This window comes from Gymnoscopelus braueri (assembly GCF_963280865.1).
Source record: "Gymnoscopelus braueri genome assembly, chromosome: 18".
Classification (NCBI taxonomy): domain Eukaryota; kingdom Metazoa; phylum Chordata; class Actinopteri; order Myctophiformes; family Myctophidae; genus Gymnoscopelus; species Gymnoscopelus braueri.
In genome coordinates, this window is record NC_137618.1 from 20,084,050 (window position 1) to 20,103,203 (window position 19,154).

General features: G+C 40.7%; 1 protein-coding gene across 1 annotated transcript in view; it reads right to left on the reverse strand.

The window, feature by feature from the left end:
* Positions 1 to 19,154, reverse strand: part of LOC308073730 (partitioning defective 3 homolog B-like) — a 381,612-nt gene that overhangs the window by 289,120 nt on the left and 73,338 nt on the right. Inside the window, exon 3 of the mRNA XM_080412818.1 lies at positions 17,159 to 17,315. Within this exon, the coding sequence (XP_080268944.1) occupies positions 17,159 to 17,315 (157 nt within the window). The remainder of the gene's footprint in view (positions 1 to 17,158; positions 17,316 to 19,154) is intronic.

Below are 19,154 nucleotides of genomic sequence, written 5' to 3' on the forward strand. Positions count from 1 at the left end.
TGAATATTTTGAAAATAGCAGATCTACAAGCTCACAACGTGCTCATGTGGCCTAGTCGCTTCTTTTGGGCTCGTTTTGATAGACCTGGTTGCTTATTTCTCTCGCAAAATCTGGAAACACTGCTAATCACCCTAACCAGACAATTCCAGACATGAACATGATTATCATGACTATAGACACACCACAACATCAACTCAACACATAATTTGTACTTACATTATTTACAGAGGATCTATGCCATCTATGAGCTCGAAGCTTGCACATCCTTCCACCAAAACCTATTTAATATCAACTATTTTATAACTTAAATTCATTCCACCGTACCTTATCTGTGTTAATTTAACTCTGAATGTGTCAAAATGGGCCCTTAAGACATATCTCGTATTACAGGTTTTCTTTTTTTTTTAAATCTTTCAGCGTTACAATAACTCTCAGAATCCGTCCGTACTCTGACTGGAATCCGTGTAACGCATATGGAGGCATCACAAATCAAAAGCATCACAGCTGCCTCGGCCATAAGACGCCGTCCACCCACACAAGGTCTCAGAGAAGTCGGTGGAGTTGCTTTGAAATTGTTTCTGAGAAGCACACACAAACTTCTGAACAGCAGACCCTGTGGCTGCAGACCTCACTGAACTGCAATTAATTTGTTTAGCTCATGTACTGTACATGTAAGAGTGTGTGTTGGATGTTTGTGTGTACACACAGTAGAAATCCTCAGTGCTTAGCAGTGGCGTAAAGTAACTAAGTACATTTACTCAAGTACTGTACTAATTTTGAGGCATTTTTACTTTACTGGAGTATTTTCAATGTTCTGTACTTCTACTCCACTACCTCTCAGAGGCAAATATTGTACTTTTACTCCACTACAATTATTTGGAAACTTTAGTTACTAGTTACTATGCAGATATAAATTATTAAATTATAAAACATACATTAACCACTTCAGCCCTATTTTAAACATAGGCTGTTTGAAAATAGCAGATCTACAGTACAAGCTCACAACTTGTAGATCTGCTATAACACAGGCCTTTTACTTGTACAGAGTATTTTTATGTTGTGGTATTGCTACACATCATAAATACAATAATCCAAATCATCGTTAGCAGCAACCATACTATCATCACAGACTAGGCAACATTTTAATCAACCGTCCAAAACTGAAAATAACAGAATAGGCCTACATTGCACATGCAGTGCATTCACTTGTAACTGTGAGAGAGAGTCTACAAATGTAACCAATTGGGTCCATTTGGTTACATTTGTAGACTCTTGAGTTAACACTGAGGATCGCGCTGTGTGTATATGTGTGCGTACCATCTTGTCTGCGAGTGTGTCTTGTGTGCCCTCCCCTAGCCTATTTGAAACAACAGCTGTTAGAATGTCATCTATATTGACAGAGATAGAATGTGTAAATTCCACACGGCTCTGCGGGGAAATGTCTGAAACTCTGCCATAATGAACAGACAAGATAAACTTGCCACAGGAAAAAAAAAAAAAACAGCAAATCCAACCCTGCGAGTTATCACTCTCACTCAGTCGATGTGCCTGTAAGAGAACACCAGGCCATTACGCAAAATAGAAGATTCCAGGTGTGCATTCTTTCACCAAACCCACTCATGTTTTGCCAAGAACACGCATTCGCAAGAAGGCTGTTTTTATCATTACATTTGTGAAAGCCGGGAGGGAATTTGAGATGTGCGTGTAAGCGTCTGTGTACTCATCCAACGGTGCTGAATCTATGAAAGTTTTCAGAGTTTACAAAGTTATGGCTGTATTGCCGATTGAAGGCATCTGTTTGGTTGCGTATGTGAGAGACAAGTCGGCGCGAAATTTTCCAGGAGGGAACAGATGTGCTAATGTGGACACTGACAACTCTGTGGAAACTCACTCTGTTACACTTACACCGCGGCACATTTTTGGGCTAATTTCACAGCAGATCAATCTGCAGTTACATAACTGTGACAGAGAGAGATGCTAAAAACAGACGTTAACTGTCAACTTCTGCTGCATGTACTGAACACATACAGAGCTCGTAAATTACAATTAAGGCTAGGGCAACAGAGAAGGGACAACACTACTAGTCCATATGTAGACAACAATATCAGTTGCTTTTTTGATTTATTATTTTTTTAACTACCGTAATTTTCGCACTATAAGCCGCACTGGACTATAAGCCGCGGGTGTAAAATCCATAGATTTAGGAGGTCCCCTAGTGGCCGTTAGCTGTAAAAATCCATAGATAAGCCGCACCGTTATATAAGCCGCAGGGTCGAAAAATGGGAAAAAAGTCGCGGCTTATAGTCCGAAATTTACGGTAATGTAGGCTAATGCCCGTTGGGAACGAAGCCCTTTCCCATTGTACCCGTTGTCAGAGTACATAGTGCTCTGGATGACATCGGATTGTGGTGTGATATTGATGACATCATGGAATGCTCTGCATGGGATGAGGAGAGTGAGGAAATCAGACGTGGGAGAAGACCTCAAGAGGCGTCTGTTCGTAGCCACAGCGGAGTCAGTACTGCTGTATGGGGCCGAGACAGGGACCCTCACAGCACAACAGGAAAAGGGCCCTGGCTAGGCCTGTCACAATTATTACATAATCATCTAATCGCAATTATTCTATATAATCGCAATTATTTTTGCATAATCGTCACAATCGTCATAATCAATTCCATGTTAAAAGTCTTTTTTTTAATCAAAAATTGTGGAAATAGCAGATCTATAAGCTCAAAACGAGCTTATAGATCGTTTTGAGCTTATAGATTGGTTATTTCCACTATTAATGTTTATTTTTAAGTATAAAATAATTAAATATGTGTTCCATTCATTTTCAACGACAAATCGTTAACACATTGCATGCCAGTCGCGTAGATCTACGCGAACCTATTTAAAGCCGCAGCGTGCCAGTCGCGTAGATCTACGCGAACCGCCGATTCCCATTGAAAGTGCCCCAGGTGCACTTTCCGAATTTTTTTGATCCATTTCCGTTTCCGGTTTCCGGTCGGAAACGGAATTATTCGGGTTCCGGTTTTTTCGATCGTATCCGCTTCCTGTCTGGGATCCTGTTTAAAACTCGATTTTCTCGGTTGTTGTTTTTCTCCTCGCTGATCACTGTTTACCGTTGATCGGCTGTAGCTTCAAGATGGCGGCACGGATTTGGAAACTGTTTTCGCTGGCCGTTTCTCACGGATCCGCTGTGTGTTTAGAACCAAATGAACGCGCACTTTTAACTTATTTAGCGAGGTCTGTGGCGACATGAAAAAAACTAAAAAACAACAATAAAACGCTGGCACTGGTGAGTACATTATGAGATTAAACTCTGGCATGGAATGTGTTAATGGCGATTATTTGAGTGATAATTAATCGTCAACTTAAATGTGTAATCGTGACAGCCCTAGCCCTGGATGGAGTCTACACAAGAATGCTACGAATGGCACTAGGTGTCACATGGACGGACCACATCAGAAATGTGGACCTCTCTACGGGAGTCTACCACGGGTCACAGACAAAGTCAGAGAGAGAAGGATGAGGCCTGGCTGGCAGGGCACAGCGTCAGGCGAGCAAACCGACACTGTGGGAGCCAACCCAGGGCAAAGCCAGGAAAGGCAAGAAGCTGCACCACCTACGTAGACGCACTGCGGCGCGACAGTTTAGCTAACAACACCGTGGAGCTCAAGACCCTGATGCTAGATAGGAGAGTGTGGAGGGCAGCGATTCAGGAGTCCAGAGTGGGTGTTGGCTAGACCGTATTCTCGCATCGCGCGCGTGTGTGTGTGTGTGTGATCATTTCTATCATGGATCTGTAGGTGATTTGATGATGTATATTTGTGCATACAGTATGCCATGCAAGTTCATCGCTGTGTGCAAGTGTTTTTTTTTTTTGCACTTTCATGCATACATGTGCCACTGTATACTTTCTGTTAAAAGTGACTGCAGTGTGTATCATTTGGCAGTGTGTCTGTATCTATTAGTGTACAGTATGTATGCATTTCTGCTAGCATGAGCATCTCTTTTTGGTGTGTGGGAAGGTAATGTATTATCATAAGTCTCTCTTCACATCACATCAGTGTGTGTGTGTGTGTGTGTGTGTGTGTGTGTGTGTGCTGCACATGCGTGTGCTGCACCTGCAAATCATTGTATCCAATTGGCCAATAGAGAGAGAGAGAGAGAGAAAGAGAGAGAGAGACATATGATCATGTCTCTCTCTTCACATCTCATCAGCCCACTGCATAAAATCATCATTTAACTGAAGCCTGATGGATGGGGCATGGCACACTACTGCCTGTGCTGTTAGCATAGCTGTTTACAAGTCTCTGTGTGTGTGTGTGTGTGTGTGTGTGTGTGTGTGTGTGTGTGTGTGTGTGTGTGTGTGTGTGTGTGTGTGTGTGTGTGTGTGTGTTAGAGGGAGAAAAAGGGGGGGATGTGGTTCTGAAATTGCAAAATTAAAATGTAAGTAAATAAATGAAATGTTAAATTTTAAAAGCTGCAGCTATTTTTGCAGGTTCTGCAGGTATATAGAATATATATTTTTAGGTTAAAGTGCTAATTCTCAGATGTGTTCTCCTGGCCCCTTATGCCATATTGACAGAGAGCCATAAGTCTACATAAACAACAAGAACATGCTCGCATTTACAGCTCCTTTGGGGATAGAAAGCCACAGACAGCGACAGGGAGGGGTGGGGAGAGAGTCATAGAGAGAGAGAGAGAGAGAGAGAAAAGACAGAATTATAGCTGCTGCACAGCAGTGAGTCGGTGACGGGCATGTTGATGAAGAAAAAGGAGGAGGAAGAGGATGGACAAAATACAGTAGATATGTCTGTATGTTTTACAAAGCTTGATAAATTATTGATTATAAGTGAAAAAACTGATGTTTAAAGACTATTTCCATTGACTGCAATCATTTTCCAAATTCTAAATACTGTACAATTTTTTTAGATACACTTCTGAAACTCACCACCTCTGCATCTACCATGATGTAAAAACGTTGACATTTATTTTCATGAACATGGGAGATTTATTTAATGAGGATTTTCAGTTAGTTGCTGTTTAAATAACGCAAATGCTGACGCATGGTGGGCAACATTTTTATCATTCAGAAAATCTGACTGGATCGAGGACAGGAAGTGCATTTTTACCAAGTTTAGCTAAGAAATTGTGGGAAAATTTGGGAAAATTTTAGAAAAACAGTGATTGGCTTCAAAGCACCTGAACATTTCTGCTCACAAAAGTGTTAGCATGTACGACAGATTTGTTATAAATTGTTTAAAATATTTTTAACTCAAATCTTTGCTTCTGGTGGTCCGTGGAACATTTTATTTTAGATGGGGGTCTGCAGCCAAATACATATCAATTTGGGGGTCCCTGACATGAAAAGGTTTTGAGAAACACTGGCGTATAGGACTGGACTTAGAGCAGATTCCTTTGTCAGAAGGAGAAGAATTGGCAAATCCAAGAGGGGATAAGCAGCAGAGCTGAGACATATCGGTATAGTGGTGGTGGGGGATGGGCTTACATACGCCTAACCATATTTGCAGGTTCATGTATTGATCGTGTCAAAATGCACCCTTGTTGCTCTTAAGTCCGGGTGGTGGTGGAAGGGATGGATTAGATCGAACGGCTAATCAATTCCTCCCCTTTTGCTGAGAGAATTAAGAAAGAGAGAAAGAGAGAAAGAGAGAGAGAAAGAGAGAAAGAGAGAAAGAGTGGATTCAAGGACAAAATTGACAACAATTGTGTAATCAGAAGGGATTGTGAGACAGAGAGGGTGGGGGGGAAAGAGAGAGAATAATAGGACGTGAAAAAACGGATGACAAAGAGAACATGGTGATGAGGAGAAAAGGAGAAAGAGTGAGTGAGTGCCAGAGACAAAAAGAGAGGAACATGTAATGTTTCATCCTCCATTCTGTACAGTAGATGAAGCAGCCTTTGTCTGGAATAGGAAGACATTGGTCAGGAGCCTGAGAGCCCAGTATCCTTCACTGTACTGTACCTCCTGTCTTTATAATGGGAATAACAAATGGGACGGAACTAGAGATGATGTTTTGCTCTGTATGTATACACACTGTATGTATAGTATATACATATATACTGTGTGTGTATGTATATATACATACATATATATATATATATATATATATATATATATATATATATATATATATATATATATATATATATATATATATATATATATATATATATATATATATATATATATATATATATATATATATAAAAAAACATATATATAATCAAATAAATTAACTAACTAAGTCTAAATAACCACTTAAGCCCTATTTTATACTTGGTCGTATTATGGTGCCAGGCAAAAATAGCCCATCTACAAGTTCACAACTGCAATGTGACATGTTGTAAGCTTGTAGATCTGCTATTTTTGAAAATAATTGAACATTTTCGTCAATAATGACTGATAGGTCCTAAAATGGTATATTTTTAAAAGACTACCCCATTGGGGAGCCTGGCAGCTCAGCCAGTTAGTGCACAGACCGCACACTGTGACTATAATAATGCTCCTCAGGAACACAAAGACCCAGGTTTGAATACAACCATCATCTTTGTCTTCCATGCGTCCCATTTCTGCCCTTGGTTTCTTGTCACTCTACAACACTGACATTACCTGAAATAAAGCATGAAACAATTGACACACTCCTACTCCTGCACTTGAATCCCAGCTCCCATGCAGCTGCCAACCTCAGTGTGAGAGAAAACCAACCCTCTTTTAAGTCTAATGAAGAAAGTCTAAAGGGAAAGACGGATGTGTGGAGAGAAAGAGAGAGAGTGAGTGATGTAGGGAAGGACAGAAATACTGTAATAGAGAGAAAGGATAAGAGAGAGGAGAGACCTTCTTCTGACCTTCTCACCCATACAACAGAGATAGTAACTGTTAGGAGCCCATTACCACTAATCTCCGCTGACAGGAGCCCATACTCACACAGACTAAACTTCCTGTCTTTACGGCGGCTGCGTCGTACTGTACACATGATGAACAACTGATGATTCATAGACTAGCTGAAATGTCACTTCTATTATTATTATTAACCCTTTAAGACCGGGAACACATCTCTGTGTCATCTTAGGATTTCTTTGGCTATTCAAAAATAATAATTTTTTATAATAATAAAATGTTTTGAAAAATCGTGAAAATGTGTGCAAATCTTTGAATATATATATATTTTAAAGTGAACATTTGTAACTCAAATCTTTGCTTCTGGGGGATTCTACAAATGTGTGTTCGCTTTAAAAAATATATATTCAAAGATTTGCACACATTTTCACGATTCTTCAAAAATAGCAGATCTACAAGCTCATATGAGCTTGTATATCTACTATTTTTGAATAGCCAAAGTGTAAAATAATGCTTTTTAGCTCAAATCTAAAAATGACACAGATGCGTTCCAGGTCTTAATGGGTTAATGGCAGCAGGGGTACTTTTAGCCGCAAAGATGCGTACAATAACGGGCGAATGTGGAATGACTTCTATCAACTTGAAAAGGGAAAGCAAAGGGGGGAAAAAGGTTTAGCTGCTACAATTATCCAGTGATTCATTTTGTGTCTGAGAGCTCTCAGGCTTGATTCCAACTTGTCTGAGAGGTTAGACTAAGAGGGACAGCGAGGGCATTTACCGTCGCAGCCGCGGCAGTTGTTTCCTAAGCCGGCAGCGGTCTATATAAGCAACCCTAGAAGACATCTACATCATGGTAGACCCTAACCTCAGTATAACTATGCCTAACCCTAACCTCAGTATAACTATGCCTAACCCTAACCTCAGTATAACTATGCCTAAACCTAACCTCAGTATAACTATGCCTAAACCTAACCTCAGTAAAACTATGCCTAACCCTAACCTCAGTAAAACTATGCCTAACCCTAACCTCAGTATAACTATGCCTAACCCTAACCTCAGTATAACTATGCCTAAACCTAACCTCAGTATAACTATGCCTAAACCTAACCTCAGTAAAACGATGCCTAAACTTAACCCTAACCTCAGTAAAACTATGCCTAAACTTAGCCTCAGTAAAACTATGCCCAAACCTAACCTCAGTAAAACGATGCCTAAACTTAACCCTTACCTCAGTAAAACTATGCCTAAACCTAACCTCAGTAAAACTATGCCTAAACCTAACCTCAGTAAAACTATGCCTAAACCTAACCTCAGTAAAACGATGCCTAAACTTAACCCTAACCTCAGTAAAACTATGCTGCCTAATAGGCAACGGCACTCCGCCTTTGCCGGCAGCTGCCGCAACTTAGGACTCAAGTGCCGCCGGTGCGGTAAATGCACTCGCTCCTTCTGGGGACTAAGTACAGTATGTGTTGCAATGTCCTATTACACTATATCAGGATATGGATGTCCATGTATGTTGCTGGTAGTCCTGCGTTGTTTTCATTTCATAGTTTTAACTGGTGACTCTGCCCTACTCACCAAAACTATGTTCCTGTATCAAAATGATGCGTCAAAATGCAACGTTTCTGAGCGGTTCCGGTTCCGGAACCGCTGCTGGTCATCAAATTATTAGCTTAGGAATGCGACAAAAACAAAAGAATATCCATGGGGTGAGTAATCGATAGAAAATAAGTATTTTTTGGGGGTGAACTACTCCTTTAAGCCCAGTTCTCTAAAGACTACAGGGCTTTAAGTGGTAAACACAAAAAAAAAACACAGTATGCTTTGGAAAATGGTCAGCCGTAATGTCATGTATGCCATGAGTCATAGACAATGGGCTAAACGTGCCAGACCACGTATGGTCCTTTAATGCAACTCATTTGTGCTATAACCACCTTTATGGTTTATGCTCAGGGCCTTAGTCAGGATTTTAGAAATACATGAGTCCCAGGACCCCCACGCCGAGAACATTTAGCAGATTACAGTATAAATCTATGCATTTTAAGATGAACAATAATCACTTAGGACAGTTGTTCCCAACACACAGTGTGTGTGTGTGTGTGTGTGTGTGTGTGTGTGTGTGTGTGTGTGTGTGTGTGTGTGTGTGTGTGCTAGTAATCACTAATAGACTAATGAACCACTTGGCTTATGCCCTCATATGCCCAAAGCAATATAGTCTAAAGCCTGATATAGACATGACTGTTGCATTAATCAAGGAAATGAAAAAATCCATTATTTCATTTATAGATTTGGTATTTAGCCCTGAGGCTTAATCACAAAAGTCCTAAAATATATTAAAGCCATATTCAGCCCAGTGTGGTGACAGACTGTATGGGTTAGCAACAATCGCAAAAGTTACAAACTCAAATTGTAAGGATAATAAATAAGAAGAGGAACTTCTATTCTTCTATTCTAACTTGCAGGAAAAGTTAAGATTTGTATGAAGAAAAGGTTTGGTAAAGTTAACTTAGCTCTATATGAAGATGTAGTTTGTAGAGGTGCATAATGCAAACTTTATATGATGTAGTTTGTAGTCGTACAGCAAGCTTTGAAAATGTCCTTGACATGAAAAAGTTTGAGCACCACTGATATCATAGCAACATAGGTTTTTCAGAAACCAGTTAGAAGACATTTGTAGATGCGTTCCCAGATTGAATGGGTTAACCCTTTAATACCAGGAACGCATCTGTGTCATTTTAGATTTCTTTGGCTATTTGAAAATAGCAGATCTACAAGCTCATAGCGCAGCACCAAGTGCTGCGCTATGAGCTTGTAGATCTGCTATTTTTTGAAAAATCATGGAAAAATTAAGCAAACATTTTTAACTCAAATCTTTGCTTCTGGGGATTCTACAAATGTCTTCTAGATCCTAACAAAAATCCTAATACAAAACGTATGTTGCTATAATATCAGTGGTTTTCAAACTTTTTCATGTCAAGGACCCCAAAATTATATATTTGGGCCCCCATCTCAAAATGTGCTGTTCCAGGGACCCCCTAGAAGCAACGATTTTTCAAAAATAGCAGATCTATTGTACAAGCTCATAGCGCTATGAGCTTGTAGATCTGCTATTTTTGAATAGCCCAAAGAAATCGATAAAAAACGGCACGGATGCGTTCCAGGTCTCAATGGGTTAACAGAGCAGTGTTCTGTGCTTCATCAGTTACTGTAGATACATGTACAGTACAGACAGCAAACCGAGGGCAGAAAGAGATGAGTCATGCGAGAAAAGGGTGGATCGTATTCAAACCCGGGCCCTCGCACACTCTAGGACACTAGAGTTTCCTAAAACAGTGGGTCGGGACCCATGTTTGACACTTTTTGGGGGTTCGCGAGTAAATATCCTCTTCTTTTTCGTTTCCTACATTAAAAATAAATATATAATCGTTTCAAAAGATTAAAACAAGTAAAAAAAAAAACAGTCACAACTTTTCATAAATGAAAAACAATTCCAACATTTTCCAAAAGTAGTTCATAAATAAAAATCACAAAATCTAAAAATGTCTATAAATAAATAAAAAAGAAAACGTTTGAGAAGTAGTGAAAATAGCAGATCTACAAGCTCACAACGCGACGCAAAGCCGTAGTTTGGGTCCTGGGCAAACATCTAATTTCTCCTTTGGGTCTGACTTAAACAGTTTGGGAACCACTGCTCTAGGAGCATTATGGTCTGTGCACGAACTGACTGAGCCACCAGGCACCCCCAGTAAAATCACTTCTGAATCAATATTACACTTTTTTTTGGGTTAATATTCAGGGCGATGCTTTGGCCTATAGTCTGGGTTTATTTTCCTTTAACGACTCACTGTACAATATATGCCTTGCATGCCAAGCACTCCAGTCGGATGGACAGTATAGAGAGCCTGTTTACGATCACAGATATCAACAGAGCCAACCCGGGCATTACTTAAAAGACACAGGGAACAGACATAACTCCAATCTCCCATGCAGGGAGAAATAACAGGGGAACAGGCCTTGTAAATGATATATATGTGTTTGAGATGCAGAATGTTGGGCTACAGTACGGGGTGTATGCATGTACTGTAATTCATCATCTGTGCGGTTTGTTATGTTTAAGGTGAAGTGAAGTTTGGACCAAGTTACCACAAGGACTGTAAGTCCTCTCACACGCACATCCAGTATGTGTACAGAACAGGCACTTGACCTGACATAAGGCAGAGAGCGAGAGAGAGAAAGAAAGAGACAAAGATAGAGAGAGAGATGATCTATCTAGTCCAGGTAACAGGAACCAGACCAGAGACATCAGAGTTCATTCCACAGCCTGACAAAACACATACACTTCCTCTCTCCGTCCTTCTCTTTTCCTTTCTTCTGTCTCTTCTCATTTCATTGCCTTTTCTCCTCTTCATTTCCAGCCCAGGGTAAATCATGTTTGGACGGGGAGCCTTAGTGGTTAAGGTGCATACTGCATATGGGCTCTGCCTCTAATGCAGCCTGACGGCGAGCTGCGGGTTTGATTCCCGAGCCCGACGACCTTTGCTGTGTGTCACTCCCCGTCTCTCTCTCCCTGTTTCCTGTCCGTCTCTACTGTACTATCCAAAATAAAAGGCAGAGAAGCCCCCCCCCCACCCAAGCCGTTTGCTCTAATTGTGACATTTGTTTTTGTGCTGTTGCACTACTTAAACCTAGCTGTATATACTTAGCCTGGTAAACCCTCCCTCCGGAAATCTCATTTCCGTTTGATTTCAGGAAGGAGTCTGGCCTGAAGGCTTGTCTGGGCGTTTCTAGCCCGTACACCAAATGGACGAGCCTATCAGCGTCGTCGCACATCGTTCTGTGATTGACAGCGACAGTTGGCCAATCAGGTGGCGAGTCCGAGTGAGCCCGAATGGGACCGAGTGCAGCCGACAAAAATGGAACGATCCGCCATTGTTTCTGTGGCCAGTTACACTTTTTACTTTCGGCTTTTTAGAGAACCGGCAGGGGCGGGCAGTGACACGCATGTATCCGAATGAGGCAACCTATTTTGGGCATGGCCGTCTCAAAAGTCCCGTTGTGTCACATTAGTCTGGTGAACTGCTGATTGGCTGAAGGGGAACAAAGATCATTGGCTGAAGGGGTTGTCAGTCAACGGTATTACTCCCGCCCAACTCCAGCCCACAGCCAATATTTACCAGGCTAGTATATACTGCCCTACATAGCAACATTTCAAAGTGCAGTAACTACGCAAATAATCTAACTGATAAAAGGGTTTAAAAGTGTTTGAATTGGTCAGCCAAATGGGTTATTGGCATATAAGTGATATTACACTAAGAGTATATCTGTTCTTGAGGTAATTGTTTATCCCCCAAAATCACGAAGGCTAATTCAGTGTGTCCAAAAACGTAGTTACTGCTTTGTAGGGCAGTAATACTAAATAGTCAATCTGCTATTTTTGCCGAACGTTCACCTATTTTTGTCAAATGTTCGCCTACTGTAGTATGACAGGCCCAGAATAGGGAAGCTAGGGTTCATGTGGTTAATTGACAGTTTACAGTAACGTTTGACCTCATACTGTACACAGAAAACATGATATGGCCCCAAAACCAAAACAAATCAGTAACATTGAGTTGTAATGTTTAAATGTAAGGCTTGGATGTCAATGGTGGAAAATATAATTGCTAAATTCCTTCATCCATAGAAAAATGTCTAATTTATTTTACATGTTTCTGTATTTATAATAGTGCTGTGCTTTCTTGTCCTTGCTTTCACAGTTTAGTCCCCTTAGCCAATTAAACCCTATACAGTACACTTAGTTGACCGGAGTCCCCCAGGGGAGTCTCCCCTTCAACCCCTACAGTAACAGGAGGGCTGTTCATGTTACAATTCAACAGTGAACTAGAAAGGAGAACTAAAGTCTATTGACTTTGCTTTATTGGCTGTTAGATCAGGTAAATCATACTTGTAAATGACTCAAGTGCTTACTGGTTAAGCACTTTTATTTTGAATCTGTACATTTATGGAGAAGTACGGGCCTTAAACATGGAACTCCAAACACTATTTGGGGAAGTGTCCAAGGCTGTCATAGATACTCAATTGTCAGAATCGATCAAATAAATGTATGACAGTCTTGATCCAAGGCCAGGTTTACTTATGCAGAAAAGATAGCCTGTTTACTTTTCTCATAATTAGGCTACACGACTGCATGAATGTTCAAACAAGTTTTGGATTATGTGTAATGCTATGTATATGCAATTCTGTAACGGCAGGAAAAACACAGCTTGTAAGATCAATTTATTTTTGATAAATTCTTAATTTTGTATTTTAGAAACAAAATAGGGGCTATAGTCTGGAAGCATACATGTTTTCCCATTCTCTCTTTTATTTTTACCATACTTATCCAGACCTAGAAATTACTCAAATTAAATTCCATACTTTTCCACTCTCTCCATACTTGCGTAGGAACCCTGGTAACTTGGTTGACCAAATTTCCCAAGGGTTCTATACTAGGCCCCCTCCTGTTTTTGCTTCGCCGAAAATAGCCGATCTACAAGCTCACAACGTGTCGTGTCGACGGGTTCAAGTTTAAGTGAAACACAAAAAAAAAAATCAGTCTCTCCCTGTCTCCCTCTTTTTTTGGTACAACGAAAAAAACTGAAAATACGATGAGATAACATTTAGAGCAGGCCATGCACCATTACAACGTCAAACCCACCCAACACAGTGAGAGAATCACTGGTATGAATCAATGTTTGTTTGGTCCCTGAAGGCCAACGAGGTCAGAGATGGAGGGGTTGAAAGTTGTCAAAGTTAATCTGCTGTGATCTGGCCTGTCCTCACAGATGCAATACTCCAAGGTTGACACAATGACGAGGTGGCCATTGGGGATGCAAGAAATCAACATGTTTTCTAATTGAACACACATTCCAATTCCTCAGCGAGCACTCGTGTACTTGTTTTATAGGTAGTTTTTTTTTTTTTTTCCCCAAGGATGAAGCACTGCACAGCACCACACTTGACAGCGACTCTACTTGGCCAGATTCAGGGTCCCAAATAGCTCATCATGAATATCTTGACCCCTACATAAAAATGAAACCCCCAAAATAATTTGATTCAGATTCTATAATGTCGGGTCAATATTGTGCAGTTTAAACCATTAAGATCGGGAACGCATGATTTTAGCAGTAACCATTATTTTATACTTGTGGGCTATTCAAAAATAGCAGATCTACAAGCTCATAGCGTGGCACCGAGTGCCGCGCTACGAGCTTGTAGATCTGCTATTATTATTATTTTAAATCGTGAACATTTGTGCAAATCTTTGAATACATATGTTTTTTTAAAGCGAACATTTGTAACTCAGATCTTTGCTTTGACAAAAAGTACGTTGTCTCAAACTTTTTTCATGTCAAGGACCCCCAAAATGCGGACCCCCATCTCAAAATATATTGTTCCAGGGACCCCCCAAAAGCAAAGATTTGAGTTACAAAAGTTAGCTTTTTTTTAAAATATATATATATATGTATTCAAAGATGTGCATACATTTTCACGATAAAAAAAAAATTGCCAAATAAATCTAAAAATGACGCGTATTCTTTGCCGGTCTAAATGTGTTAATATTCTATGACTAACATTCCCTCTTTACAGGCATGGGGCTAACTGGTCATACGCTGCTGTTGCATTGTAACAGGTTACCAAGATGTAAGAGCAACAAGTAGAGGACAGCATGTGAAATACGTTAATCATGATCTACAGTATACTGTAGCACATAAATCAAATAAATAGAACAAATAAAAATGGAATGTTTGATACCAGACACGCAATCATGGTTAGTTTTTCAAATCTAGCTGTTAATTTTGGCCGACTTGCGTAGCCTGGCTCCAAACAATCCATGAGGGTAATGTGAATCCATCATTTCTGAGACGTTGATGAAAGCCTGTGGCTGAAATGTCATTTTTCTCCTTGCTGTGTTAAAATGGAATAAGAAGAAGAAATCATCAAGCGGGTTTTTAGAGTGAATCCTATTTTTTTTCGTACACGCATGTCCACGGCTACCATTTCTGTAATGAAGATTCTGTCACTTCTTGCTTCGTCACATTGTTTTCTGGTGAATACACGTATATCTGAATACACGTTAATCCTTGCCGTGTACCTGCAGTGGGATGAGTTGTCTGTACAAGTGTCAAAGTAGTGCCATGCAATACTTTGCTCGAAAATCCTCAAAAGATCCTCAAAAATGTTCACAAATTTCCCAAGATAGCTAAAACAGCAACGTGGTACAATAGATTTAATAGAGATGCTATTCACTGTCTTTGTATGGTGAGACAGGTTTCAAAATAAACTCATAAATGAACCCTAACAAAGTGGATGCTGCCAGTATGTAATAAAGCAAGTTCTGGAACTTAGTTTTGGGAATGTGAAATGGCTGTATTCATGTTACTGACGTTAGTTCTCTAATACCACAGAAATCAATAGTACACCATTTTTGGTGTGATGCGAGCAAAGTTCCAGGACTCATTTATTTTTATTTTATTTATTTAAATAATCAACTTTGTTCATATATGTTGTACTAAAACTGTAATTGTGAGACCTATTACACTATACAATAACGGAGAATGGTCTATACCAGTGGTTTTCAACGTTTTTCATGCCAAGGACCCCTAAATTGATATACATTTGACCGCGGACCCCCATCTCAAAATATGTTGTTCCAAGGACCCCCAAAAGCAAAGGTTTGAGTTACAAATGTTCGCTTTAAAAATATATATATTCAAAGATTTTCACAGATGTTCACGATTCTTTAAAAATAGCCAAAGTATAAAATATGGTTAAAGTGGTTCAAATTTAGCTGGAGACCCACTGGTGGTCCCCAGACCCCCTGTTGAAGATAGACCCAAGGTTCTACCAAAAGTTCAACACCACCTTAATAAAATTATGGAGCACTAGCAGCGTATCGTGATAAATTCCAGAGCCTAACTGTGAGGTCAAGGTCAGAGTTCGTCCTCCAGAGAGCAGTGAGTCACGGCTCACGTCATGACGTTGATCAAAGTGCTACATCTGGAACCAATAGCTACTTTTACATCACACTTCATCTGGAGCAGATTTCTTCTTTTTTATTTTTGAGGTCAAACACTTCCTGCAAATTATTGTTCATTATTTTAAAATAAACAAAATACCTATAAAAAATGTATACCCTCAATGGGAATGAGATGCAAGACACTTGTTATAAAACATACATGGGCAACTGGCGGCCCCGGGGGCCACATGCGGCCCCCACTTTCACTTAATGCGACCCGCAGGTTAATATCGAAATACTGATATATTATTGATTTCAGCTGTTACAATTCCAAACATGCAAACATGACCCGCTTTAATTACTTCAGTCTATATTAGTAGCTTAAAGGTTCTATGACATTCATCTTCACTTTTTTTATTTTTTATGTTTTTTTGGGGGGTTTTATGACCTCAATTACACCCAAAAAATCTGAACTTTGAACATTCAGTGGATTTTCTGTGGTCTGGGGTTTTCTGAATAATTAGGCTGAAAAGTAATCTGAGCTTGGCCCTTCGGCAGTGAGGTCACAGCCGATTAATCCCGCCCACTCTCCTCCTCGCCCCTCCCCTCCCCTATCCTTTCCTTTTGGGGGGGGGGCGGAGCAGAGGCTATGATTGACAGGCAAAATCCCTCACCAGCGACACCCGCAGGCAAAGATTTATTTTTACATTGCAGTTGAAAAGGCTTTAGAAATGTGAGAGAAAAACACCTGCCATGGATCAATGGAGTAGATTTTTTTGTCAAAACTTTCTATACACGTTTGAACGACCATGACAAATACTTTTAATGTGTGGCAAAACTGAACGTCATGAAACCTTTAATGACTAGTATTAAAATTCTATTGTCTTTTTTTATGTCCAATGTATTTATATTTAAGTTCATAAAGTTAACATAAGTATAACTAAATGCATTTGAAATTAAATACAAATGTTACTTTTCAGGATTCCAAATCCAAAATAGCAAAAAATAAATCAGGCAATAAATAGCAGATCTACAAGCTCAAAACGCGTCGCAGTGCGACGCGTTTTGAGCTTGTAGATCTGCTACTTTTGCTACTTTTGTGTGACGTAGAATGGTGAAGTACGGCATTAATTTACGAAAAAAGTTAAGATACAGAGATAAGAGGTGTCTGCCCGACAGAACATGCAATGTGGCCCTCTGGAGTGAGTGTGGAAATATAGTGGCCCTCTCCATCATCAAAGTTGCCCACCCCTGTTAGAATACACCGAAGAGACACGGTTTCGGATACTCACTGGATTTGAGGGCGGAGGAGTTGACCTCAATCTCCCCTCCTCTGATTGGCTGGAAGACAGACAGCTCCGATTGGTATTGGAGTTCTGGGCTGGGGGCTGGGCTTGTGCTTGCCCCGCCCCTCTGCTGGGCTTCCTGTTCCTCATACACCGCCATCAGCTGGAGAGTGAGAGAAACACAATGGGGTTTTGTCTTACTTTTCCAGACAAAATGTCTGAGACGATTTTAACCACTCGAGCCCTTCATACTTTTGTTTGTACGTTGATGGCTCATCTACAAGCTCACAACGCATCACATTGTGACTCATTGAGGGCGAGAGAGAGAGAGAGACAGAGAGAGAACGGGTTTGTAAAATACAAACTTCCATATTCAAGCCAATGTAACCCCCACGTTTTCATTGCGACACACCTAAAGCCTCAAACTGAACTGAACAGTTGTGTCAGTATGACACCAAAAACAAAATCATAATCCAGTCGCTCAATACACAATGAAACCTGGTGGCTCGCAAGGGCACAACTAGATGGCTGTGCCTTGTGCAGAAAATATATTCGATGTTCTCTTATGCTTAATTTATACTACTGTATGTTGTACAGCAGTGCCGAAAAGAGACCATCGACAAGCCACCTGATTCGGATGCTATCGATGCATGGAATGGGACATTATCACGTTTTATCAGACCATTGAATGGGCGAAGTAGGCGACATACTGACCTACCCGCGATTTATCAGACCATTCATTGGGTGTTATCAGGACATACTGACCTACCGACGGAGATGACTTATATAAAGTTACGTTTCGGATCATGGCCGAGGCGCGCAGTCTCAAGCGAACTAGAGCCACGAGCGAGCTAAAGCGAGTGAGTTGCCGTGCCGAACGTTGCGACGTTCGCTTGAGCCGAGTTATGTACCGATAGGCACAGAATGGTAAATCATGTTGTGGGGACTGCTCTGCCTCCGGGTAGGTCAGCATCTCCTGATTACGCCCAATGAATGGTCTGAAATCTCGGGTAGGTCAGTATGTCGCCTACTTTGCCCATTCAATGGTCTGACAAAACGTGATAATGTCCCATTCAGTGCATTGATAGCATTCGAAGCCGGTCCTACAAGCATGTAGATTTTAGGCTATTTTCGGCGAGCGATGCCGTGGTGCGATGATGAAGCATACATCAGGCTTTAGTCGTGCGTTACCTTGTGGATGAGAACGCTATAGAGGACGTCCAAGGAGCCCAGCATTGCTGCGACGGCGTGTATGTGTGTGTCTATCGTCTGACTTCTGCCTCCATTCGTGTGTCTGCCCTTGCTGTGTGTGTGTGTGTGTGTGTGTGTGTGTGTGACAACGAGCTAGCTTTAGCGGTGTTATATAGTGGAATCCCTGTCTATTGAGCATTGCACTGAGTCTGCGTTTAGCGGCGCATAGCACACAGCTTGTCAACATACTGTTCTAGGGGCCTCCACGCTGAAGCTGAATAGACTGGTGTGTGTGTGTGTGTGTGTGTGTGTGTGTGTGTGTGTGTGTGTGTGTGTGTGTGTGTGTGTGTGTGTGTGTGTGTGTCTGTCTATAGAGGCCAGGAGTAAAGAAAGGGGACTTTGCCAGTAAAGCCAGAGGCTTCCTGATAAACAGAAATACACCCAACAAACACACACACACGCACGTACTAAGGCATGCACATGGATGAACAAACAGTACAAATGACAACAAACACAAAATTATTCATTGCACTCTGATACACTGGCACTGATTTCTGCACATGAAGGCAAAAAAAATGTATACAAATAAAAACAGTGTAGACGGTCATTACAAAATCAGAGCACATTAATATCAACATTCAATAAATAGTACTTTTTGTACAGAGGCTAACTGTCATGCATGCCACATTTTTCTTTCGTACATTGAATCATCACCGATTCATCCTGGATCTTGGTGTCCAGTGTTCTTGTATGCTCTTACTTCAAAGTTGATGAAAGTTGGCCGTTTCACAACGCTAAGGCCTCATCATGT